Source organism: Notolabrus celidotus, chromosome 15 (assembly GCF_009762535.1).
Source record: "Notolabrus celidotus isolate fNotCel1 chromosome 15, fNotCel1.pri, whole genome shotgun sequence".
In the NCBI taxonomy this organism is placed as follows: domain Eukaryota; kingdom Metazoa; phylum Chordata; class Actinopteri; order Labriformes; family Labridae; genus Notolabrus; species Notolabrus celidotus.
In genome coordinates, this window is record NC_048286.1 from 26,647,542 (window position 1) to 26,673,120 (window position 25,579).

Here is a 25,579-nt window from a genome sequence, read left to right on the forward strand (position 1 = left end):
AGGTGGTGACTGACAGGAGAATTATGGCCAATCTGTCGTCTCTGATGGACTTTTTTTTCCATATATATTCTTGTACTGTACACCTTCTTGTTTGCTGCTGTAACTCCATGAATTTCCCCGTTGTGGGACGAATAAAGGAGTATCTTATCTTATCTTAATTGATTAAAGCTGCTGTTGGTAGTCACAGAGTAAACATCTGTTCAGAGAGGACTTCGAATGTCAACACTATCCCTCCCAACCAGATTTCCTCTTAGCCCCACAACACAGATCGGCGTGCGCAATCATGATAGTGCCAGACTCATAACCAATCGGAGGACATAGTAGGGGACGCCCCTTAACCAATCAGGACAGAGGATTGGAGATTAGCTATGATTGGTCCGTCATAACGGGAACAAGGGGAATAAAAACATTGCTTGATACAAAGGCATTGGAAAACGCAGAGATTTCGCAATAGTCTAAAATTACTCCACTTACCGATGGGTATTATGACCTTTTCTCCAAACCCAGCAGAAAATAAGTAACGTTTTTTACACCATTCCTACCAACAGCAGCTTTAAGTTGTAGTAAAACTAGCAGTCTGTTGATATACTCAAGTAAAAGTAAAATAACTTTATTGAAATGTAGTGTCCTGAGTGATGAGTACTTATACCGTTATTATTCATTAATATATTTTAAAGATGAGAAGAAGTCCACGCCCTATTTTTCGCAGCTGTACTGTAGGTGTGCTGTTCCTCCATGACTCATCCAGGCCTGCAGGGGGCGCTCTCGGCGGCGTGAGCGCTGAGCAGCCGGATGTTGACAGGCCTGCTGCTGAGGCTGTGGCTGCTGCTATCACGTTTCCTCCTCAGGCTGCACATCTTACTAGAACTTTCCTGAACCACAAACAGAGCCACAGAAACGACATGGCAACCGAGCGGCAAGTACAACTTAACTGAAATAAATATCTGTTAAAATGTTTGTTTATATTCTTCTCAGCATTTTAACAGTTGATCTCTCCTTCCGCTTTAGAAGCTTCACAGATAGCTTCATAGACGAAGATCCACAGAGAGCTCTGCAGGTAAACATGATCTAACAATACACTATTAGTGATTTTATCCTTTGTTTGTGGGATGTTTGAGGGAAGCACACTCACCTGAATGTATTCTGAGGAGCTGCTGTTTTAAGAAACTGATGTTTAAACCACAGCTAGTCAGCAGAGTTAGCTAACGTTCATCCTGTTAGCATTACTTTGAATGAACAGTTACAGTCTCCTCTGGAAGTTAGATTTCACATTTAAAATGAAGCGCAAATCAAGTTTACATTGATGTTTGACAGACGATGTTTACATCTAACAAAGGTTGAAGACTATCTAAACTTTTTTAGGCTATTATTTATTTTACGTTTTGACTTTCTGCTTTCAATTTCATTTTAGTTCCACGTTATTTTTGATGCCGGATTGTTTGTTTGATTGGATTTTATTTAGTCAAAAATTATGAGATTTACTTTGGTTGAAGTTCGACGATTGTGTTTAATTATTGTCATACTAGGGTTCTCAACTTCCTCACTACTACATAAGGGACAGGTGCACGGTGCCATGGTGGTGTGAGCATGATGTGTGAATTCAGCATATATTCTGATTCTGATTCAACTGGAAATGCAGAAAGTTTGTCCAGTCCCTTTAATCCTTACTGTAACCTCATATGAATAAACCTCAAAGAAACCACACTTTGGCTCTTTACATCAAAAAACAGGCAAAAGAAAAAATTTATGCAAAAGAGGAGTATGACTCATCAACTGTACTTTTTCCATGGATACTTTTTGCTGCTCTTGACTGACTCAAGCAGTCTTTTGCAGTGGCGGTTCTAGACCAATTTTACTGGGGAGGGCAGGCTGGGGCCAAGGGTGTTGTCAGAGGGACACATTCAACCCTGACAAAAGAGACTGAGAAGGAGGAGGACCAGCTGAGAACAAACTGGCAAAACATCAGTGCATCCCTATATACTAGACATATATACTACTGTGTACTATATCAAAATGCAGACTGACAGCAGCTGTTTGGCTGTTTACACTCAATATGAGTCCCTTAGCGCTCAATGCTTTTTTTATTGTATAATATCTGTTCGGTGTGGAGGGGGGGGGGGGGGGGGGCACAGGGGGGTCCAGGTTCAGTTTTACAGGCCCCACCCCAGAACCGCCACTGGTCTTTTGCATGAAATCTGGTTGTTTTAGTCAGGATTATGCTAAAATATATTTTCCCCAACTGTATTTATGTTCCCCATTAAGAGCCAACATTCAATTTAGTAAATTCCTGGTTTATTCCCAGAAATTCCTGTTAATTCCCATGGAAAGTTTCCAACTCCAACAATTCCCAGAATTTTGCAAGCCTAAAAATGACACAGATGAATCAATCACCATTATAGATTGGTTATAGGCAAAGTAGCTTATTGTTATTTTTTTTTTTTTAAAGGGGGGTCATTTTTGTTTTTTTGGTTTCTCATCACTTGGCAGCCCACATAATTAGCTTTAATTTCACCCTCACCGGAACATAACAATGCACACATCACAGATGACTAAAACAGTTCACATGTAGAACCATGCACTTACACCTGCATGAGAACTCGTTGGCTGATCAGATAAAGCCACAGCTAACTGTTACCTGAAATGATTGTCTCTTTTGATGTAGACTATGTGGTTGGGCAACATGGTCGGGGAATAAGAGCATAGCATGTGATTGTGGTTAACAGTCATCTTGTGGTAAAAAAGGAAAAACACTCCTGCTGTTTGGATGTATTTGGTTTCTGAAGACACAGTTTGTTACAGGTACTGTGTAAAACAGCAGAAGCAGGCCTTAATGCATGCAAATAAATTCTGTGTTTAACTCACGCCATATTATTGCAATTTTAAGCAGTGCTGTCACACACAGAATGATTTCCCTTCGTGAGTCCTACCACTAACATGCCTTCTCTTTCCCTGCAGGCACTTAATGAAGCCCTGCAAGGAGAGTCTGACAATGCTGAGTGGTTCTGCCAGCGTGCCTATGCTCACATACTCCTCCAAAACTACAGCTGTAAGTCATCGCACTTGTGTTGGTTATGACACGATGGTTCTTAAAAATTATTTGTATTGTGAGAAATAGAATTATTTTCAGGTTTTATGGAAAGCTACATACTTTTTTGTTCTTTTTGGTGACTGAGCACAAGTTGTGAGTCAGATTGTGTGTGGTGCATCAAAAACTGAAGGAGCAATTTTGTTATAGGCTGCAGAAGAAGTAGAGGTGGGTAATAAAGCCTCAAAATTATATCACCATATTTCAAGAACATTTCCAATAACGATATTGATGACGATATATTCCATCGAACTAGTTACTTTTTGTTCACCTGCTACGAGGGCGTATGGATTCCAAAACCTACCAGCAACTCATTAATTTTACCAATCACTTTTTTTTAACCAACAACATTTGACGTGCTCTGTGCTCCACTCACAAACAGAAAAGAAAAATTAATTTATTTTAGTTTCACAGTTTGAGTCTGATTAGTGACTCCTTGTTCTCCAAGGCTGATTCCGCTGAAACTAAATGTTGACTGAGTGGCAGGAGAGTAATTTCATTATTGTAAAATGATACCGGCCTGTACGAGTAGAGTCATCATAGGTACACACAGGCTGCAGCTGGAAACCTATATCAGTTTTTGATCGTGTTAATGGATGCAGCTTCACATGTAGCGTGCACATCGCCTTTATTTTAAGAGTTTAAGGGGGTCGTGTTAACGGTCAAATTTCACAAGATCCGTGTCCGGTCTGTCTCCCAACCGTCACGGCACCGGATCTGATAGGTTTCTATTCTAGTCAATGTGTTAACTCCCACTGGATCCGCTCCTTTGCGTTGCGGCTGCATCTCTGATCCGGTACACTGGAGCTGGATCAGATAAGCAAGACTTCTATTTATGCTGGATGTCGGAGTACGACGCATCATTCTGCACAGAGCAGCTCAAGCGGGACAGGAAGTCAGGCACCAAAATTAGAATTAAATAGAGGAGACAGCTAAACATTGATTCAGTGATTACCGGACACGGATCTGGTGAAAGTCCTGTGTAAGTTTGTGTTGCTGAAAACTCCCATTTCCTGATGTGAATGTTTCATGATAAAAGCACTCCAGAAACCTTAATAAGCGATGACTTTTATTGTCATTATCAGCTTTTTTCAATAAGTCCATAAAGAGTTTATGGTCGCTCCTTTGAGCCACAGCTTCAGATGAGCAAGTCCCAGTTAAAACCAAGCGGCAACCTCCGGTCTACAAATATGAGTCCAATGCGGAAGTGCTAAAAACTGCAGTTCATCGAGGATCCACTTGAGGCTGGCTCCGGAAGTACCGAAAACAAGATACACACCAATTCAAAAAAGACGATCTTTACAGCAGAAATAAACATGTTTACAGCCTGGTACAAAAGACGAGTGTAGTCTGAATAGCTCATTTCTCGATCGGCACACACTGTAGGGGGGGTGAATTTCTTTGTAACGCGGCAATTTTGAAGATGTTGAGATTACGAGTCTTCCAATGAGAGGCACAACTAACTTGATTGACAGGCGGTAACATTGCTGTTGGCTTGGAGGCTCAAACCCCGCCTCTTTACGTTACAATCGCTCGACAGCAGCAATATGGCTGCTGACGACGATTGGCTTCAAAACAGCGCTTCAGAAACAGATGGATGATGTCACGGATACTACGTCCATATTTTATATAGTCTATGGTTAAAACACACCTTCAAACAGTTAAAACCGATATAATGGAGATATTAACCCCTGTTGTGCTTGTGTCGAGACAAACTGAGTTGAGCCAATCCTGCACAAAGCCAAAGACAGACCCAATGAACACACACGCATAATGCTGCTGATATCAACTGACATCAAACTTGTAGAGGAGACGATGACAGTTCACCCGATGACTGAGACACTATTCACAAGGTGAAAATGTATACTGGTATTATCGTGAATATGCCACAGCACTAGAAAGAAGCATGTCCTTTGAATAAATATCTGCTCCTGTTCACTGCGATCACTGCAGAGTATAAGTATGGTATGAATCTTTTATAAGTGACACATTCTGGATGTATGTGAGTAATGATCATTGTGGTGTCCTTTTATTTCAGGTGCTGTTGATGATGCCAAAAAAGCCCAGCAGTTACAACCCAGACTCCCTCTTGCCTTCATGAGAACAGGGTGAGTTTAACAGCATAACCCCAAAAAGTTATATGAAAAGTTAATATTGAAGCTGATTCATTGGGTCCTTTGAAGGGTTTGTTTACAGAGCCATGTGTCACTAAGACACATTCTCTGGTAGGTTCTGTCAGGAGAAGACTGACTTTTCCACCTAGAAAGCCTCAAAGTTTTTGGACCAATTGTTTGTTAACCTTCTTTCACAAGGTACAAACTGTGTGTGTGTCAGAAGAGGTCTCTTACATTTTACCAAGATTATCACGTCTGAGTGTATGTGGCATGTTTTTCTCTCCCACCTGCAGAATTGCAGAATACCACCTGAACCACTATGAGTCAGCACATGCAGCGTTCACTCAGGGACACCAACTGGATGGTGAGTGCAGCTTATTTTGGCCTCGAGTACAAACTTTCCATCAACCCACTCTCTACCAACCACCAGCAGTGCTCAGCAGTGCCCTGTCTGCTTCACTCTCTTCACTGAATACAAAGTGCTAAACCTGTGTCACTTAGCTGCAGGAATAAAACACAATGCAGTAAGAATCTCTACCTTTCTGATTTTATTATGCCTCCACACATCAGCTAAGCTCAGGGGTGGTATATTTTGGGTTCTGGTTGTCCATCCCATTTTGTAAATTGTATGACATGGTAATTCCTGGAGAGAATGTCTTCAAAGTCTGCACAGTAGTCCACTTGGCCTCAAGGATAAACTGATGAGGTTATATGATCACAGACCAAAGTAATGATGACCTTAAACAGACTGTGTTTGGTCTTATTTGAAGTACTGATATACCAATTATGACAAAACCTCCCACGAATGTCTCACAGGATCCAGAAATGAAAGGGTGACATTTCCTCTCTCACAAAGGTCAATCTTACTTCCTATGATATCACTTTTTCTTTGAACCATAGTTTCTGACATTTTTAAAGTCCCACGATTCTTAGAAGTGCTGTGACTGGAAAATTTTACAATTTCAACTGATTCAATTCATTGGTTAAAAAGCGAATGTGACTGTGTCATTATCTCCAACTCAATTTTCATTTTTTGTTTTTTTAATTTCATCACATCTGGTTTATTCTCCATCGGAGAAAACAACACTCTTTGTGGTCATTTAGAGGACTACCTTTCCTCACTCTGCCCCCGGTGCGCCAAGCGAGACTATCTGGAGTTTTATCCCTCTTGTAAATGACTGTTATGAAACCTCTTCTGTTTTACGATTGCCATTATTTTAATGTAGGTGTTGAGGTAGAGTTTATGGTAGAGGTTTATTTTATTACAGCCAGTTTGGCCAGAATACCAGCCATACACAACCAGTATCAGACATATGCTCTGGTTAGCCATGCATGCTCAACAACCTACAGTTAACAGCATTAAAAAACATCAATTCGGGGCACTGGTGGCCTAGCGGTCTAAGCGCCTTACATACAGAGGCTACAGTCCTCGTTGCAGGGGTCGCCCGTTCGATTCGATCATTTCCTGCATGTCTTCCCCCATTCTCTACTCCCCACATTTCCTGTCTCTCTTCAGCTGTCCTATCAAATAAAGGCAAAAAAAGCACCAAAATATAACTTAAAAAAACAAAACACCAATTCTATTATCCAATAAATAAAATAAAAAAATAATATTAATTATTTTAGAGAGAGAGAAAGAGCGAGAGAGACACCCCTGTTTATACAATCATATACCAGTGTTAAACTTAAATGCACACTGCATGTTAGTTATGAAATCAAACTTGTACAACATGCAATGCAGGAGCAGTCAGTTCAAAGATGCACACAAGGAGAGCACATCAGAAGTCTCAACTCGGTTGAAGGATCGAGGGTCATGGTTAAATTTATTTTTCAGAATTTGGAACATTTTTCTAAGCCATGATTCTAATCATTGGCATCTATTTCGGCGATTATTCAAATAATCCCCCCCCCCGCATTTTTACTTAGTGAACAGATATTTGAAAATCCTGTCCCATCTCTAGGCACAGTTAATCACTATGACTTAACTGTACGACTTTTTCAATATTACTTCAACATTTAACTTTACTTCACAAAGCAGGTGAATCACGTGACTCAAAACAGTAATTAACTCAACCACTAGTCATCCTTTATTGACCAGCAGGGTCCAATGTAATGTTTATGTACATCTGCATCAAGCGGCAACCTCCGCTCTAAAAATATGAGTCCAATGCGGATGTGTAAAAAACTGCAGTTCATCGATGATCTGCTTGGGGCTGGCTCCAGAAGGACCGGAAACCACATACACACCAATTCAAAAAAGTTGATCTTTACAGCAGAAATAAACATGTTTATAGCCTGGTACAAAAGACGAGTGTAGTCTGGATAGCTCATTTCTCCATCGGCACACACTGTAGGGGGTGAATTTTTTTTAGCGCGGCAATTTTGAAGATGTTGAGATTACAATTCCTCCAATGAGAGGCACAGCTGACTGCGGGAACACTGTAGCTGTGGGCCAGGAGGCACAAACCCCGCCTCTTTACGTCACAATCGCTCGACAGCAGCAATATGGCTGCTGTCGATGATTGGCCTCATAACAGCGCTTCAGAAACAGATGGGTGACATCACAGATACTACATCCATATTGTATACAGTCTATGGTCTGCATGCCGTGTTTGGAAAACCTTTTATTTGGACTTTGCAGGCGTCACACTGCCAATGGTGTTATCTGGTCTGAAGGAGTCCATAGTAACGATTGCCCCTCATATGTAAGATATGAGGGGAGATAACTAAGATGTAGTTATTTGTCTTATTTGGGCTGAGCAACCAACCCAATACAAGCACCCCATGGAACTGGAAATATATTAGCTTCGTTGTCATCAGTCTCATTCATTTCCCTCCTGTAGATTCCTAATTAACTACATTTTAATGTCATGATTCCCTATTTATCAATTTACTATAATCACAATACTTCCAGCACTAATGTTGTAATCCTAGCATAACTTTTCATTAGACAGGCAGAGCCGACCAGCAGAAAGTGAACAGGTAACCTCCAAAGAAACCTGCTTTAACAGCTCTGCCATCATCAAGGCTGGAACCCTTCCTAATGGATACGTTTTTTAGACTTGGGTCATTAAAGAAAAACCTGATATAGTGTGATAAAAGACAAGCCTTAGGTTCTTGTTGGAGTGTTGACCCTATAGGGCTCTAATGGCTGCTGAATACGTGGCTAACACTGATCAGAACTACATCAGTGAGAGAGTGGAGGGTAAGATGTATAAAGTAGACTCGAGGTCCAAAAGTGATCAGAGCTGGGTTTTCAAGAGACTTATGAAATCTGTAAAAGAGTGTCCTCTTTGGACCTCTGCTTTAAATCAATGTGATCGTTTTCTCGCCTTATGTTTGCTTTTGTAACAAACATGTGAAACGAAGAGCTCTATCATTCTCCAGTAAACCATTTTATCTATCTTTTACACCTCATGTTCTTAAATATTTTCATTGAAGTTATTAGTGAACCTTTTTTGTATCCGTGTCATTCTTTGTTACACAGCTGATAAGACATATCTATTCTTTTGTGTGATTTCCACAGTTTCTGACAAATCATTTGAGGTCTGGATGAAACGGTGTGAGGAGATGATGGGGGGTAAGTGACTGAAATGTAACTTCCATCCATATCGGTTTTGTTATTTAATAAAGATGTTTCAAGGTATGATATTATTCCCCAGTATTACTTACTCCATCCATAAAAGTTTCACACTTCACGATCCATTTCCAGTTTCACTCTGACTTCTTTAAACTCTTTCCCCCCTGCTATCAAACACTGAGCTAAATAGATCAGTCAGGGAGCTGATCAGTCCGTCTGATCAAACAAATGAGCTTGCACACATCCATGAGTCTACACTGTGAGTTCAGGCAGAGCTGCTTATTCCAATAAAAGATGCATGCCGTGTCTGGGCGGTGTGTTTCTATCTGCTGCTGACGACGGGGGCCCTCTGGATCATCTCAAGTAAACAAGAGCATGAGTTTTGACAAACACGCTTCACACCCGCGTGCACACGTACTCCCAGGGGCCGTGTGATTCATCAGAGTTAACGCTACTGATGTTTGAAAGCTCCCGATGAGACCCAGCCCCCTTCATAGCCTGTGCTCAGACAGCGTCGACACACACAAACACACACAAACAAACACACACCAGGGTGCGCGTAGCACCTCCCCCTAAAACTTGAAAATACCCTACTTGAGCTTGCTAACACCGGGAGCAGTCGATGAGTGTTTCTTCTGGTGTCAGTGTGTTTACAGCAACCCACACACACACACAAACGCACGCACACACACACACCTGGTTTTGCCATCACATGTGGCACCCTGCCTATTTAAAAATACACAAACACACACACATACACAGTCTGCTCCCACAAACACCCCCCTCCTCTCTATTTCAAACGCGACCTCGTTAAGACGACATTAACACGCCTCCCATCATCTCATGTCTCTCTCTCTGTGATGATGTCAGTGAATAATGTATGATAGCATGCTGGTAAACGGTGATCAGGTAGACTGGTGCTCAAGGGGCTTTTAATGGGCGGGGATAAACCAGTAAACAAACGGGGGGCAAAGGTGGGAGAGTGTGGAGCACATTCTTCCATTCATGGACATCCGGTCTAAAGTTTTGTACTTGATCATTACATAATCATATTTCAGGGACTCTAGCTCCATCCAGGCAGTGTTAGAAGTGTACTTAGTGTTTCCTGAACTGCAACAAACATTTTTCACATTCCTCTCCTCTTTGCAGAGACGACACAGCTCAGCAACGACAACGAGGTGGGTTTCTCTACGTTGCCACATGGGGGCAGTGTTGCTCTCAGCATCAGAACATCTATTCAGTCATGAATATTATTCTCCTGCCTCAAAGAGGGAAGTCTCACTGAGCTTCTTTTCTTTGTATTTTTTCTCACTTTCCTCCCTTTTTTTGTTTCATCCCTCTGCATTATCTCTGCAACCTCGCCTCTAATTGCTTCCTGACTCGGGGGCTGCATGACCCTGCAGACATCTACGGCTCCACCTGTGAAGTAAGTGCATTAATGTAAATACTCCTTATCTGTTTTGTGTTCTTTAATGTTTTTTTTTATTCTTTTTAGCAGTCTAATTATAATCTATTCTATATAACTGTAAACAGGCCATACATTTTAATAATGAGCTGCTTTTAATTCATGAAATTAGATACTGTATTCATGTACAGCAATGGTTAAAAAAAAGAAAAGAATAATGTCTTCAAACTGCTTTATCTGCCTTTCTGTGTCTTGCAGACATGACTGGTACCAAACAGAGTCTCAAGTCATCATCACAGTCATGGCTAAAAATGTACCCCAGGACGGTGTGTGTGCCAACTTCATGGAAAAAGAGGTAGAAACACACTGAAGTGCAGAGCTGAAATGTGTTTTCTGTCTCTGGGTTTGTGTGTGGAACTGAGATGGGGTAGCTTTTGGGCGTTTCCTCAGGGGGGCCCATTAGATGGGTCTCATACACACACGGAGACACATACACACAGAGAGAGACACACACCCTCCCCATGGACTTAACTATGCCTCCAGTGGTGCCTTGTTAACATTGCCCCCAAAGTACAGATCTAAGAGCAATTTACCCTCCCCAGCTCCTCCAACCTCCTAATTGTCTGTAGATAGAAGACATAACTGATCTAGGATCAGCTTCAGAGCCCTCCAGGGACGACCTCCTTTCTTTTCCTTTTTCTCTTTCCCTTTGTCTCCTTCCACTTGTCTTTGCCTCCTCTCAGAGGGGTAACTGCAGGGCACCCCAGGGAACAACTTTGTCTTTCCTAATAGAATAACAAACTGAGTTTACCCCATTTCAAAAGAAATAGTTCACACTCTCCGAATCACACAGTCACTCGTTAGGCTCCCTCTGTGGTGGGAAGCACAGATAAGTTCATATATTTTTTATTAGGTCAGTATATACAAAAGAAATTAAAGATGAAAGGCAGTGGTTCCAGTTATTTTCCCTGGCGACTGTGAATGTGTACCTACAGTCAGTGCAGGAGCTCTACCAGAAATGAATATTAAATCTTTGATGGTTTTGTGGAATTGCCCAAAAGCTACTTTATCTAACTTTCCAAGCTTTTATCCGCGATGCTCTACTTCTTACATATGTTTGGAGCCGAATCAGAATAGTCCAGTTTTAATGAAGCGGTAGGTATTAACCAAGCGGCAACCTCCGGTCTCAAACTGTGAAGCCAATGCAGAAATGTTATAAACTGCAATTCATCGAGAATCCACTTGAGGCCGACTGCAGAAACACTGGAAACCACATACACACCAATTTAAAATAAATAACATTTACCCTTTCTGTCTTCACAACCTACATTTATTAAAGTATTAAACAGTTGTTATATTCCCTTTGACTTAAAAAAACATGACGAAGTAGCATAAATCTTCTAAGTTTAATTCTTTAAGGACTTTTTCAAAGACACATTTGAGGGCACTAATAAAGAAATCTACTGTCAGCCTTTTAACTCATCCCAAATTACAGCCTGGTTCAAAAAACGGCTTGGACCTACATAGCTAATCTCTCTACCGGCACACACTGTACGGTGGGTGAATTTTTTTTCTAATGCAACGGTTCAGAAAATATTAAGATTACGAGTTTTTGCCCAAATAAGGACATGACTGACTTGACTCCCTGACGAGAACACATAGCTGTTGGCTAAGAGTCTCAAACTCCGCCCCTTTACGTCACACTGCCTGGATGAGTTCTGCATTTCCATTATGGCTGCCGCCGTTGATTGGCTTCAAAACAGCGCTCAGGAACAGATGGGTGACGTCGCGGATACCCATCTAGGGTATTCTAGTCTAGGGTATTAACTCACAGAAAAGCACAAGTTAAAGCGACAAACTGTGCAGGAGAGCTGTTCCTCAGGTGGGCAGATTTTAGTGCTCAGTGTGTGGGAGAAAGGAGTGTGAGGCTCTGGGCCACAGCCGAGGATATGTCCCTCCAAACCAACGAGCCACTCACCCATCCACCCAGCATCCATACCCAGTGAGTGACAGGCGGTTAGGAGCTGTCTGACCCCCCCCACCACCGGTCACTATGTGGCTGCAGGGGACAGAGCGAGGATACTCCTGGCTGTCACAGCAGCCACATCAGATCACTTTCCCCCCAGCTGACACCTTCAGCCCTTCACTCCTTATCTTTTTTTTTCATTTTATGTGAATTCTGAAAACTGCTGTTAAATTAATTTTACAATGCTACAGCTTTAAGAAGAAGAAGAAGAAGGTACTTTATTAATCCCCAGGGGGAAATTCAATTTTATCACTCGTGTTATTTTTGGTCATGCTACACGCACAGCTTTTGGTATATACATACAATGCACACACATGCAGTGGAAATGCACTTAGGGAGAGATGTCAGAGTGACGATGCTGCCATCAACCAGAGCACCCCAAGCAGTTGGGGGTTCGGTGCCTTGCTCAAGGGCACCTCGGCAGTGCCCAGGCAAGTGAACCAAGTCAAGTCCCTATGGACTGAGCTACTGCCGCACCCACACAGCCACTGTTTAACTTCCTCTCATCAAAAACAATGCTGACAACAAGACGGCGTTTTAGTGAATGTGAGCTGGATGGTTGAGTCAGGTGAGGCTAACAACATTCTGGAGACGGTTACAGAAAAAGAGATGAAGACAATAACAGCCTTGATCACACTAAGCTAACAATGTTGATGCAGCAAAACAATGTCTCTTTTTAAATGAACAAGGGATTCAACAAGTGCAATTTTCTCTCATTGTTTATTGTCTTGTGTTTCCCTCAGGATCAATACAGTATCTATATATCTATATCTACAGCTCTTTTAGAATTGAAAGTCCACAACAGCGGCGTACACAGCTCTGCCATCATCACAGCTTCATATTTTTGTATTGATTCTGCAATATTGGCATCCTAGTGAGGGATTGCACATTAAATTAGGATGTGGTGGAAGAGCGAGAGCTGAACACACAGCAGGAGCTTCACATTCACGCACTCACTTTTGTTCCGCTCACCTGCTCCACTGACGCACACTGATCCTGTCTCTCCCCCCCGGAAACACCTTTGTTATTTCGTCTGATCCCAGCACAGCAGTGAGATGACTTGATCCCATGATTGCGGACTCTGTGTCAGTCATATTAAGGTTAAGAACATACAGGGTCGTAAACATTGCACCTTGAAAAAGGATTAGCTTAAAACTAAGGTAATGACCTTGACTTTTGGATCAGTTTTAACACTTTAAAAGTCAGTGACCAAATCGTTTAGAAAAGCTTATTTAAAGCTACATGTGTTACTTCAATAATTACATTAAAAAAACAATCATTATTTTATTCCATCCCTCACCACAAAAAGCCACACCTTGTTAGGTGAGTTTGTTTACTGTGCAGTGGCATCATTTCTGTGGTTATCCTACATCTCCAGAAAGCATTGCCAGGGGATGCTGGTTAAATTGCATGCCCCATGGACAGTGGATGTAGTCCTTGAAGCTGGGGGTCTGGGTTTTGACCAAGCAGCAACCTCTGGCTGAGAGAATTGAAGCCAATCCGGAAGTGTTAAAAACTGCAGTTTCTTGAGTGTCCGTTTGAGGCTGGCTCTGGAAGCACCAGAAACCACATACACACCAATTCAATTTAGAAGATATTAAGCTTACGATTTTTCCAAAGCCCGCCTCTTTACGTCACACTAGCCCGACAGAATTTAGTGAGTTCTGTATTTCCAATATGGCTCCTGCCGGCGATTGGCTTTAAAACAGCGCTTCAGAAACAGCAGTAAAAACATGTCTGAAGTCTCACCACCACCACCCATCCCCCCTCCCTTACTCAAACAGTGTATTCCACGTTGTGAGATCACACCTGACAGATTCTCTCCCCAATTTCCCCCGCTGTGAGGTGCGTGTGTGAACAGCAGCTCTCCTGAAAATCTCAGGGCCCTAATGTTCTGAAATATTCTAGAAAATGCCATGAGTTCACGTGTGAAAGGGGTTTAAGACTCTTACTTATATTTGCATGTTTCCTGAGTAGATTTCTGCCAAACATAATGCCGTCTACTGAGACGTGAAGCCTAATGCCTGGTGTCTGTGATCTCTTCAGCTCTCTTGTATGATACGTCTGCCGTCGGGGGAGAGCTACAACCTCATCTTCAATCTCCTGCATCCCATCATCCCCCAACAGAGCAGCTTCAAGATCCTCAGCACTAAGGTATCACACCCACTGTCCATTCACGTAGTTAGTCACCATGTACAGTATGTTAGATGGTTTGACATGACTGACACTTTATTATAGCAGATTAAACACACATGAAGCAGGAACAAATGCTGTTCTAATGTGCATTTAAAAGCATGTGAAAGAATTGTTGTTTAAAGCAGGCAAGCAACATTACTGTCGTCATTTCCTGGCTGGGGTTAGCGTTTTAGTTAATAAAATGACCTCAAACTGAGGGGAAAATGTAGCTCCAAGGATTCAGTAAATTGTAGTCATGTAATTCCTGGAGTGTCTGAATTGTCAGAGGTGTATCGAGGTCAAGGGAAAGTCAGGAAACACGATTCTTCTTCTGTGTCAAAAAAAGTAATTCTACAGATTATTCTGTGTAACCAGCTTTGCACGTACAGTAATGTTAGATGCTGCTTTTCAGATGTTTTTCTCGGCAGCGTGTTGTGCTGTTGTGGAATATAAAAACTGTTTACCACTTTAATACTTTTCTGTAACTGCAAAACATAAACAAACACAGAAGAAACAACATTTTTAGGTCACAGAGGCACTCCGACTAAGTTTGTGAAAGTCAATGAAAAGTCACTGAATTCTTCCTCATAATCAGCGAGAACACTGTGTGTAGCCTTGATGTGCCAGTAGTTACTCGCAACAGTAAAGAAGCAGACTATAAAACATGTCAGGGGACATTTTTTATGTGCCTATAAAGAAAATATGATGTAGTAATGTCACACAGTGGAGAGATGCAGGCGCTTCTGACTGTGCTTCAGATCTCTGAAAAGCAGTTTTGCGTTAAATAATACCAAGTGTTCTCTTTGAATTCAGGCTTTTATTGTCTGAGTAGCTAAATGTCGATGATTACTCCAAATTAACTTTTAATTTTAAGGAGAAAAATGTTGGATAATAAAAAAAATGCGAGGAAGGGAACCAGGCCGAAGACCTAAAGCAGCTAACTGAGTGTGTGTCATATCATTACTAGGGTTAGCTCTCTAAGATTAACATCCTAATCTCTTCAATAATTTAAAGCAGTATAAAGTTGGCTGACACTACCTATAATTCCTTAATGCTGCTAAAGCTCACTGTGGCTGGAGTAGCAATGAGAAAATCCACTCTCTGTGTACAGTGAGGCTCCTGTGGAGACGCTAGCGAGGTTCATCTGAGCAGCTAACAGGAGATTCACACATTTGCGCAAATCCTTCCTCCCACACACACACACACACACACACACATCAACACACTTACTGTACACGCACATCCATCAGGGCCATGCTCTCAGAGAGTTCCTCAGCTCAGTTTAAGGTGATTATGGGCCTAATGAGTAGGAAGGGCACCTGTTTTTTTTTTTTACTATAGACTAATTAGTGTGTATTCTGGAGGATGTGGGCTAATGAGTGTACTGGCTGACTGTGTGCTGTTTCAAGGTTTAGACCACTGTCAGGTTTTAGCCTCAGCGGATCAGGAGGAAGCTCTCAGTGTGAGCTGTTTTGATAGATTTTTTTTAATGGCTAATCGTTTTAAGGGCACTGATCCAATCCTGTCCAGCCAATAAAGTTTGACTTGAAACTCTTGCTTTCTTCCTGAGTATCCTGGGTATTCTTTAAAAAAAAAGAAGACAAGACTAAGATAGAGTGATTAAGAAAAACATTAAACTACAGGTATTATGACGGCTATCATCGTTGGGTTATGATTAATAAGTGAAAGAATAGGGATGTCAATTTTAAGTATTCTCTGTGATTGATCTTTGGAAATGTTAACGATCAATTATCGATTAATCAATAAAAAAATCATTGAGTTTTCTTTTTTTTTTTAAGTTATATTTTTGGCTTTTTTGCCTCTATTGGATAGGACAGCTGAAGAGAGACAGGAAATGTGGGGAATTGAGAGTGTGGGGGAAGACATGCAGTAATTGACCGACCGGCCGGGAGTCAAACCGGCGACCTCTGCGACGAGGATTGGAGCCTCTATATGTGGGACGCTTAGACAGCTAGGCCACCAGCACCCCAATCATTGAGTTTTCTTACGTCAAAAACAATGCCAAATCTGTTGTTTTTCACCTAAATTATATTTTTCACAGCGACTATAATTGACGGTATTGGATACGGGTACAACATGTTAACACGCTGAATATCAACGATCAGGCTCATAAAAAATATTCTCCGTGGACATAATCTCACAAAGTGAAGGCTCAGACTGCTAACTGTGGTTTTACTGCAACAAGAGAACTGAACAGAAAAGTACTTCAGACTCACAGTGTCCAGTTTTCTGTCTACTCGTACTTGTGGAGAAAAATGAGCATGGATAGCGGGTAGGTGTCAGCCGGGAGCGCAACCGGGTCATAATCAGTCCAGGCGCAGAAAAGCCCAGACGGCTCTGATGTTGCTGGTCTGCAAACATTATGTACTATCACTTCCCAACAGTCTGTTGGCTTTGTATCTAAAGGTAGGGAAATGTCCTGTTTAAAGTTCTCAACCTTTTGTGTTCGTGTCGTCGTTGGCAGCAGTTGCTTATTGATCCACTTTGAAAAGCGCACATGGAGACCTTGCGCACAGCCGCAGCCGCCAGCTGAGCGTTTCCGCTGTGTGCAACACCTTTAACTACTGATTCACATCCAAACATGCTTCAAACTTAAAGCACCTTCCTGATAGCTGAAATTAATATGAGACCTCATGATGTTTGTTACACGTGACGGAAAATGTACAACAAAAGTGTGTGTTTCGAGTAAGTTCTTCACAGTCAATTAATGGATACTGGATTAATTGTTTACATCCCTACTAAAGAATTTACAGCTTTTAGCTTCACATTTTTTAATTTTCATGTTATTTGTATCATATCATCATCAAATGAAGTTGTGGTTTTTAGTTCAGTTTGAGTTCACTTGTTTATTTGACAGGTTGTTTTTGGACCGGAGTTCCCTATATCGAAATTTACAACAGTGAGTCGAAGGCAGGAGGATCTGAAAAACAAAAATCACAATACAATTACAAAGAATACAGATCAGCAAACACTTCAAACAGTATATTACATAAAGACAATATGTGTATTGGGGCGCTGGTGGCCTATAGCGGTTTAAGCGCCCCACATACAGAGGCTACAGTCCTCATCGCAGAGGTCGCTGGTTCAACTCCCTACATGTCTTCCCCCTCTCCTTACTCCCCATGTTTTCTGTCTCCTTTCAGCTGTCCAATCTAATAAAGGCAAAAGCCAAATAATATATATTTTTAAAAAAAAGAAAATATATGTATATGTATTACTAACACAAATTATCTTCTGTGTGTGTTTATAATGGTTCAATACGTTTTTTTTAGCATACATACATTTTAAGCTTGAATCATGAAGACTTTCAGGATACAAAGCAAATTTAGATAAAACTGTGAAATTATATTGTTGTCAAAAAATAGCAATGTTGGCACTTTTCATCTCATTTGTAGTGCTGAAATGCAGGAGGAAAGAAAAGGCAGAGTTAATCAGAGTTTGATTGAATCTTTCTCCATAGAGACCTCAGTGGATAAAACAAGAGCTTAGATTTAATAAGTATCGTTACATAAGCAGACGTTTGCATTGTGCACATTTCATCCACTGGCTACACTGTGCCGAACAGAATCTGACCTGCACACAAACTGCCCGCTCTCCAAACAGCACTCACTCTCACTCGCTCGCTGTCTCACTTTTCCATGGCAACAGCAGACACTGCATACCAGAGGTGCACGTGGGCTGCAGCTTAAACAAGGGCTCAGTCTTAGAGAGACCACAGCTGAGGACGGTCTTAGACTCATCTATCTACAGCCACTGTTTCCCTCCTTATTTCCCTTCTTTATCTTTGTTTTTTTAATCTCATGTCACACAAACACACACACACACACACACACACACACACACACACACACACACACACACACACACACACACACATACACACACATACACACTGCTGCTTTCACTATCCTGCGCTCATATAAACACACATATATCTGCCTCTAGAGAGAGAGTGTACAAACCCTCCTCCCCTCCCACAAAGCCCTCACTGTTCCCTGGTCCACTGGGCTCCTCCGGTACACATGGCCCCTACACACACACTCATGCACACACACACACACACACACACTATCAGGCTTATAAGCCTTCACTGTTAACTGCAGCATTTAAAAACAGCACTAAAGCACACAACTCCTGTAGAAGTCATCAGGTGTAATGTATGTGCACACTGTGAGAGACCCTGACAAACTGAGCCGCCTGTCAATGCGAGCCTCATTTACATATTTTGGAGCCGTTTCATTTTTCTGAAGCCAAGAAGCCACTGGAGGGAAAAAACATTCAAATGAACAACGGCATCAGCAAATCAACTTTCTCCAGATTGGCATGCATCCCTAATGAGCGTTTAGAAAAAAAAATTGCATTGCCCTCGGAGCTGTTGATTCCCAACCAACGTGGGTCTGTCTGTCTCTGTAATAGGCTGCCCTGCACTCTGCGCTCCACAATGTTTACGCTTCATCTCCTCGCTGTCTTTAAAGACAACTTAGCAGGGGGAGGCTAAGCCGGCCAAGCACGCACACACACACACATACACACATACACACATACACATTCAAAAGCAGAGGCTAAACAGTAATCTTTCAACACACTTGTGCCATTTACACAAGTATTTGCTGTGTGTGTGTGTGTGTGTGTGTGTGTGTGTGAGTGTCGTCTGTAGCACATTATCGTCAATGCGACCTCCTCCTGTCCTCCACAACGACAGACATTCCAACCGCAGGGGTCAGAGCGACAACGGGGAGCCAATTACACACCAGTGTGTTTGATCAGAACAGACGGCTGACGCGCACACACTCAAACCCGTGCGCGCAAACACATTCAATGCAATTTCGATCAACACGCGCTCCTTCATTCAGCTCCAAACTCATCTCTTTTTGGAAAATAGCTAAAGTGGCGTCTCCGCTCTTTAATTTGCACGCCTGTCAACGTCTAAGAATGTTTATATTTATTTCATTTCAGCGTCTTTCTGCCTGAGTTTGTTTTGAAATCCGCAATATCTGGAAAAAAAGAGGAAAAGGATGCGGGGTGAGGAGTCGTGGCAGTTAGGGGCGGGAGGGGGGCGATGGGTACAAACACATGTGACAAGCAACACGGGACCCCAGTGCCCCTCTGTAAATAGCATGCTTCCACCACATGTGTGCCCCTGTGTGTGTTTAGTGCAGATTGTATAGTCCAGCCCCTGGGGTCCTATGGGTGGTGGCCCCTGTATGTGGCTCTGCTGTCACATCCCTTCACGAGCCGTTGCCTCGCCTGTCACACACACAGAAAGGCACACATAGAGACACACACACGGCGCCTGGCCTGCCATATCCCTTAAAAGCCAGGAAACACAGATGTGGCAGCAGATTAATGTTGTATGGCCTAGGAGCACGCATACAAGCACACACATTTTGAAACACACGCAGCCGAGCTTCAAGATATCTACTGTGCTTCACACCACACCAACGTTACAGACAATTAACGGCCCCTGCAACACCGGCTGCTAATTTAAAGATAACATTTGATTTGGTCAGTCTACAATCTGCAGACGCTTTTTTTTTTTTGTTCTTCGACTTTCTTTGATCAATCACAATCTATTCAAAACACAACATCCAGACAGGCTGCCTTATTAAAGCTGAAAAATTCAGCAAGCTGGATAGCTGGACTTAAATTAGTTATTGTGTATATATTGATTAAAGTGTAAAGAAAAAATCCATAAACACATTAAAAAGAGATAACCATATCGGTCTGAATGGCAATTAGCGGTATTTGCCAGCTTTGAGAGCAGTCTGGTAAATCCAAATTGTGATCCAGATCAGAGTCTTCAAAGAAAGCCTGAGACCCCTAACAGAGCTCAAAGCAGCACCTGGACCAACACAACAGGTGCACCTGTCTAAAAAACAAAAAAACAACAACAATTATTTGATACACCAACAGAGGCTGTCTCAGAAAATCAATAGGCACCAGTTTATCAAATCAAACAGTCACTACTGATGAACAGCTTTTAAAGTATAAAATTAAATCCAGAAAAGAAACAGTGGTGAACCTTAATACTTCCACAATGCCAAAGGTTCATTTTTCACTGTTTGCTTCTACTTTATCTCTAAGACACCTTAGAGATAAAGTAGAAGCAAACAGTGCAATGGCAGAGTATCAAAGTACTATGTAACATGAGCTTCAGCCACTGAAGGAAACCAGTCTGATACACAAGTCAGAGCTGTATTAAATCCTACATCTGTAAAGAATGAGTCTGCACTGATTTGGACAGAGTAAAAGCAGTCGACGGGCATTTATGCTTCTGAAAAGTCAAAAGGGTGCAGGCAGACCGGGTTTGATTATGTGCATCAAGTCAACTGATTCTTGTAATTTTCTATGGAGAGCCGCAGATCTGGTCAAATGATGCATGATTGATATGCAGTGGCAAGCTCACAAGCTGTTGGCTGTATCTGAATTTACATAAACACGGCTGGACCTCTACTTTATGCAAATAGGCCCTTTCAGCTCAATGCACCACGCTCACAAAACTCATATTAAACTGTCAAAGCAGGCAGTGCTAGTCAAATATGAATCACAAACATGTCACTGCGTTTTCTTGTTGTCACCTCAAATGTTTTAGGAACTTCATTTTTAGCTGGAAAACGATGAAGTTTGTGAGCAGAGCATCGTTCTCTACTTCTTTGGAATAGAAAGCCAAAACCAGGTATCACAAGCTTGGAGTTTGTCACCACAGTGAGAGGTAGCCTCTACCCTGGCTGCTCATTATATTGTATTGTATATTGTATTGCAACAAACACATTGCATGCAGTCACTCTACTTGGTGAATCAGGGTTCCCAAGCTGCCTGTCAGCAAGATGGCAAAAACCTTTTCTTTGCTCTTGTTGTTCTAATAAAGACTTTGTATGGAAACATTATTTCAGTCAATTATTTCTCCCCCCCAATAATACCTATTGGTATTGTATTTTATATTGTTGGAAAGCCTGATTAGTCACCTTTACAATGAGGTATAACTTTCAAGGATTGCGATTCTGTGGAATGAGCAACGCAGCTAAACGTGTGGGTGGCACCCCTAAAATATGTGCCCAAATCCCCTGCAATATTCTCCTGTTGGTATTCACTCTTGTTTTGAGCTTCACGTGCTGCCAGGTGTGTGCCAGTCACAAATGTATGACTGGCACCTGATTTCAGTCCTCCAGGATGACAACACTCTCCCCCACAGAGCCAGGACCATCACAGACTACCCTTCAGAATCTGGGAGTGGCCTGCCATGAGTCCTGACCTCAACCTAATTGAACACTTGTTGGATCAGCTTGGGCAGAGTAACCAGCATAAACCCACTGGTTCACTTTCAACAACTCCTGGTTGAGAAATGGGACGCCATCTCACAGCAAAATGTGACCAGGCTGGTGACCAGCATGAGGAGGAGGTGCCAAGCCGCTGTGGCTGCGTATGGATCCTCCACACGCTACTGAGGTCCCTGACAGTGTAACATGAAGTGTAAAAGTAGCTAATATCTGTTTTTTTCCTCATTACTGTGGGAGAGTGCAATCATCCAAACCAACAGGAGAATATTGCATGGGATTTTGGCACATTTTGGGGGCGCTACCCACACGTTTAGCTGTGTTGCTCATTCCACAGAAGCACAATCATTACAAGTTGTGCTTTGTTGTAAAGGTGGTTAATCAGGCTTCTCAACAATATATAATACAACACCAGTCAGTATTATTAAAGGAGAGAAATACTTAACTGAAGTAACATTTCCATACTGTTCACACTTTTCTTACATTCTGCATTAAGTGGTCAAGTGTTCCTTTTCCCCCCTGTTTTTTTAAGTTATATTGTGGGGCTTTTACATCTTTATTAGAGAGGAGAGGATGGTGGATAGAGCTGGAAACAGGGAGAGAGAGAGAGTGGGGAGTGACATGCGGAAAATGGACCGCAGGCTGGAATCTAACCCAGGCTGCCCGCTATATGGGCGCGCAATTTAGCCATTAGGCAAGATCCGCAATAGTGTTCTTGTGCTAACAGATATGTTCATGTTAGAGGTGGTCTGTTCCACATTTTATGTCTTTCTGAAACATAGGTGTAGTCTAAATGTCCATTGGTTCCTGAGGAGGTGTCATGAAGCCAGTTGCCATATTGTAAAAGCTGATTTAACCTAGCTGTAGCTCTACACTGACAAAGAGTTGGAGCTGAGGTGAGCGTTTACCCTCTAAGCAAACAGCTACAACTTGCCCATCTGTCAGTCAAATCAGCCACACCCCTAATTATGCAAATGTAGGTATAACTCTGAACCATAATGTAATAAAAAGGCTTGAGTTATTAAAAACTATACCCCCTGCGGTGTGAATAAAAACAAGTAATGAGATATTCAGACCGTTGCATTAGTTTGCTCTAAAAGTGTGTGTTATTTAGGGTTTCCTGTGTTTGTGGAGCCTGTTTCTTCAAGTGAACACTTAAGGAACTGCAGTTTTTTGCACTTCCTCTTTGACTTCATTTTTTAGCACTGTAGGTTTCTGCAATGTCCCTCTAAGTGTTGTGCCAGCTAACAAAAAAAAGTTCAAAGTTCAGTTCATATGGGCTAAAACGAACTAGTTCACGGTCATAGTTCTTTCTTTTTTTTAAATGTGTAATGAAGTCCATGGTCCAGAAAATGAACTATTTCGCATTTATTTTCTTTGCTGCACCTGTATTCTTTTTCAGTAGAGCCTCTTATGCTTTAGTCCCCGGCCCTTAATCATTAAAATGTAGAACTGTATTCTACTGTAGAATCATGGACAGATATTAATTTTAAAAGGCAAATTTTCAATTCCAATGACACAAAAATCAGAAAATATAGAAACTCACATATCACGATAATCTGTTGGCTGAATATTTTGCTAAAGGCTCCGACTAATGGTAAAACCCCTAAAATGACTCTGCAACTCTCGGATCCACCGGGAGTGTGAGTGGTCGTTCACATCCTCTAGAGCAGGGGTTCCCAAAGTGTGGGTTAGGACCCCCTGGAGGGTCGCGAGACACAAATGGGGGGTCGTGAGATGTCTTCCAGATTGTTTGTGTTGTAAGTTATCTAAAATGAGTACATTTTATCCATTATAGTAAAAAATATCTACAAAAATAGTAGCTTAACTTAATATAAAATATTGAAAATAGAAAATGTAATGAGTTTTCTGCCTTTCTTTGTTGCCAGATGACTCCTTAGTTTAGTGTTAGTGAACAGTCAGTAGCAGTAGGTCAATTCATAACAGCACAGGAAACACATGCTCATATAGGTAGGCTAATTTTCTGCAGACCAGCTAAATGAAGCCCCATTGAATCACTTTGACGGACAGTGGGGGTCGCGAGTCTTTGGCACCTATATTTTGGGGTTCGCGGGCTGAATAGTTTGGGAACCCCTGCTCTAGAGGGAACGTTCACATTCCCGTTCATGAGTTGCAAATTGATTGGTTCAATTCAACATTCACCCAAAAAATTGAGAGCGTTCAATGAATGCGTTCATTTTTGCGTGTTCACGCACAACCCTGGTCCTCCATCAGAGCTGTATGTGACCATGTGTGATCTGTTGTACTTGTGACCACGCCTGTAGTCATGTAATGTGGTGCTATGGCTCCGCTGCTCTGGGGCTGCAGCTAACAAGGGTTTCTATCACCTGCTTCCTAATTTTTTGTCGTTCTTAAAGTGAAAGAAAGTGTTTAAAAAAAGCCTTTCTCACTATCCAACAGCCTAAAAGGACTTAGTCATAACAATGGTTTTATATAAAGAAGACAGTGATCCAACAGAAGCTTGTGGGCTAAGAAGTCTACTTTAAGTTGAAACAAAATCAGGCTGTATGCACAAACTTGCTGAAGAGTTGGGTGACACACTCTTCTGAAGGCTGAAGTGAATCATTGGAGCAGTAACCTGTATTCTCAGCAGAGATCTGTTTTTTTTAGTTCCTCAGCCCATTGCACTGCGAGCCAAAAAGTTAATTTCGGACACTGCACAGATGCCTCGTTGTGCACAAGGCCCTTTGTGGGGCAGAAAGCGCTGACACACACTGAAGTGATCTATCAGTGTGCCTCTACTCTCACTCGCCCGTCACGTCGCTGGAGAAGGTAGCAGCGATCACACCGTCTCTTACTTCCCTCAATCTGCTCCCCTCACTCACGCCTCGCTCTCTGTAACCTTGTCTTCTTCCTGGTTCCCTCTTCTCTGCTGGCACCCTCATAAATGAATCATCACATCGCCCAGCGGAGCAGAAATGTTCCTTAATTGCACCGACATAACCAGCGCTGTCTTTCACATGCACACATATCAAACACACATGCTGTTAATGGGTGGTTGGGGGGGGGGGTATATGAGGAAGGGGAGGACGAGGTTGGCATGGCGCTGCAGCTCGCGTGTCTCGCTGGTATGTGTGCTGTCAATGCTGCTCAGTGTTAAAAGTGTCCACGTCCTCTCTCCCCTCATTGTTTTCCTGCTCACCCATGTTCTCCTGGTGTAATGATTTGGATCAGATGCTGCTGTGTGGAATTAGGATCTCCCCCCTCTCCTTCCTCTTCTCCTCCCCCCTCTCCCCCCGCGCGCTCTGTCTCTCACACTGGCCCTCTGGCTGACAGGCATCTCGTTAGTGCAGTATGTCTGTCAGTGAGGTTCGAGATTGAGCTGTGCCCCCGCATATCCCTGATGTCTCTCACACACACACACACACACACACACACACTAATACACACATACACACAGATGCAGGCTGGGTTGACAGACAGCCTCTCTCTGGCCTCAATAATGATCTGATGTCCTGTACTTTTAACACGTCACTCTAATGGAAGCGTTATTTTTGTCCCGCGCCTAAAAGACGACCATTTTGCTAAACATTGTTATCTCCCCTGTTTTCTCTCCTCCCCCTTCTTCTCCCCCCCCCACCCCCCCCATCTCCCCCCTCCCCTCCACTCCTTATCGCCCCTCTTCCCGTTTGTCAGGTGGAGTTCAAGATGAAGAAGACAGATGCCATCAGATGGGAGAAGCTGGAGGGAGAAGGACAGGAGTCCAACATCAAACACTTCAATCCCAGTCAGTCCGCAGCCTCAACATTTTACGCTCCTCTTCTCTCCTCTTCCCTTCTCTTCTCTCCTCTTCTCCTCCCTCCCAGCACCAACCCGTCCTCCCGTCTGTGCTCTCATCTCTCCTTTTCTCCCTCGCTCTCTCTTCGTCTTCATCATTT

The 25,579-nt window shown here is 42.4% G+C and overlaps 1 protein-coding gene across 1 annotated transcript in view; it reads left to right on the forward strand.

The window, feature by feature from the left end:
* Positions 1-662: 662 nt before the first annotated feature.
* The window catches only part of sugt1 (SGT1 homolog, MIS12 kinetochore complex assembly cochaperone), a 31,578-nt gene continuing 6,661 nt past the window's right edge, over positions 663-25,579 (forward strand). The window contains exons 1-11 of the mRNA XM_034703565.1: positions 663-916; positions 1,009-1,057; positions 2,956-3,046; positions 5,124-5,193; positions 5,493-5,563; positions 8,726-8,779; positions 9,929-9,957; positions 10,183-10,205; positions 10,443-10,539; positions 14,257-14,364; positions 25,338-25,428. Of these exons, the coding sequence (XP_034559456.1) occupies positions 678-916; positions 1,009-1,057; positions 2,956-3,046; positions 5,124-5,193; positions 5,493-5,563; positions 8,726-8,779; positions 9,929-9,957; positions 10,183-10,205; positions 10,443-10,539; positions 14,257-14,364; positions 25,338-25,428 (922 nt within the window). The 5' untranslated portion in view covers positions 663-677. The remainder of the gene's footprint in view (positions 917-1,008; positions 1,058-2,955; positions 3,047-5,123; positions 5,194-5,492; positions 5,564-8,725; positions 8,780-9,928; positions 9,958-10,182; positions 10,206-10,442; positions 10,540-14,256; positions 14,365-25,337; positions 25,429-25,579) is intronic.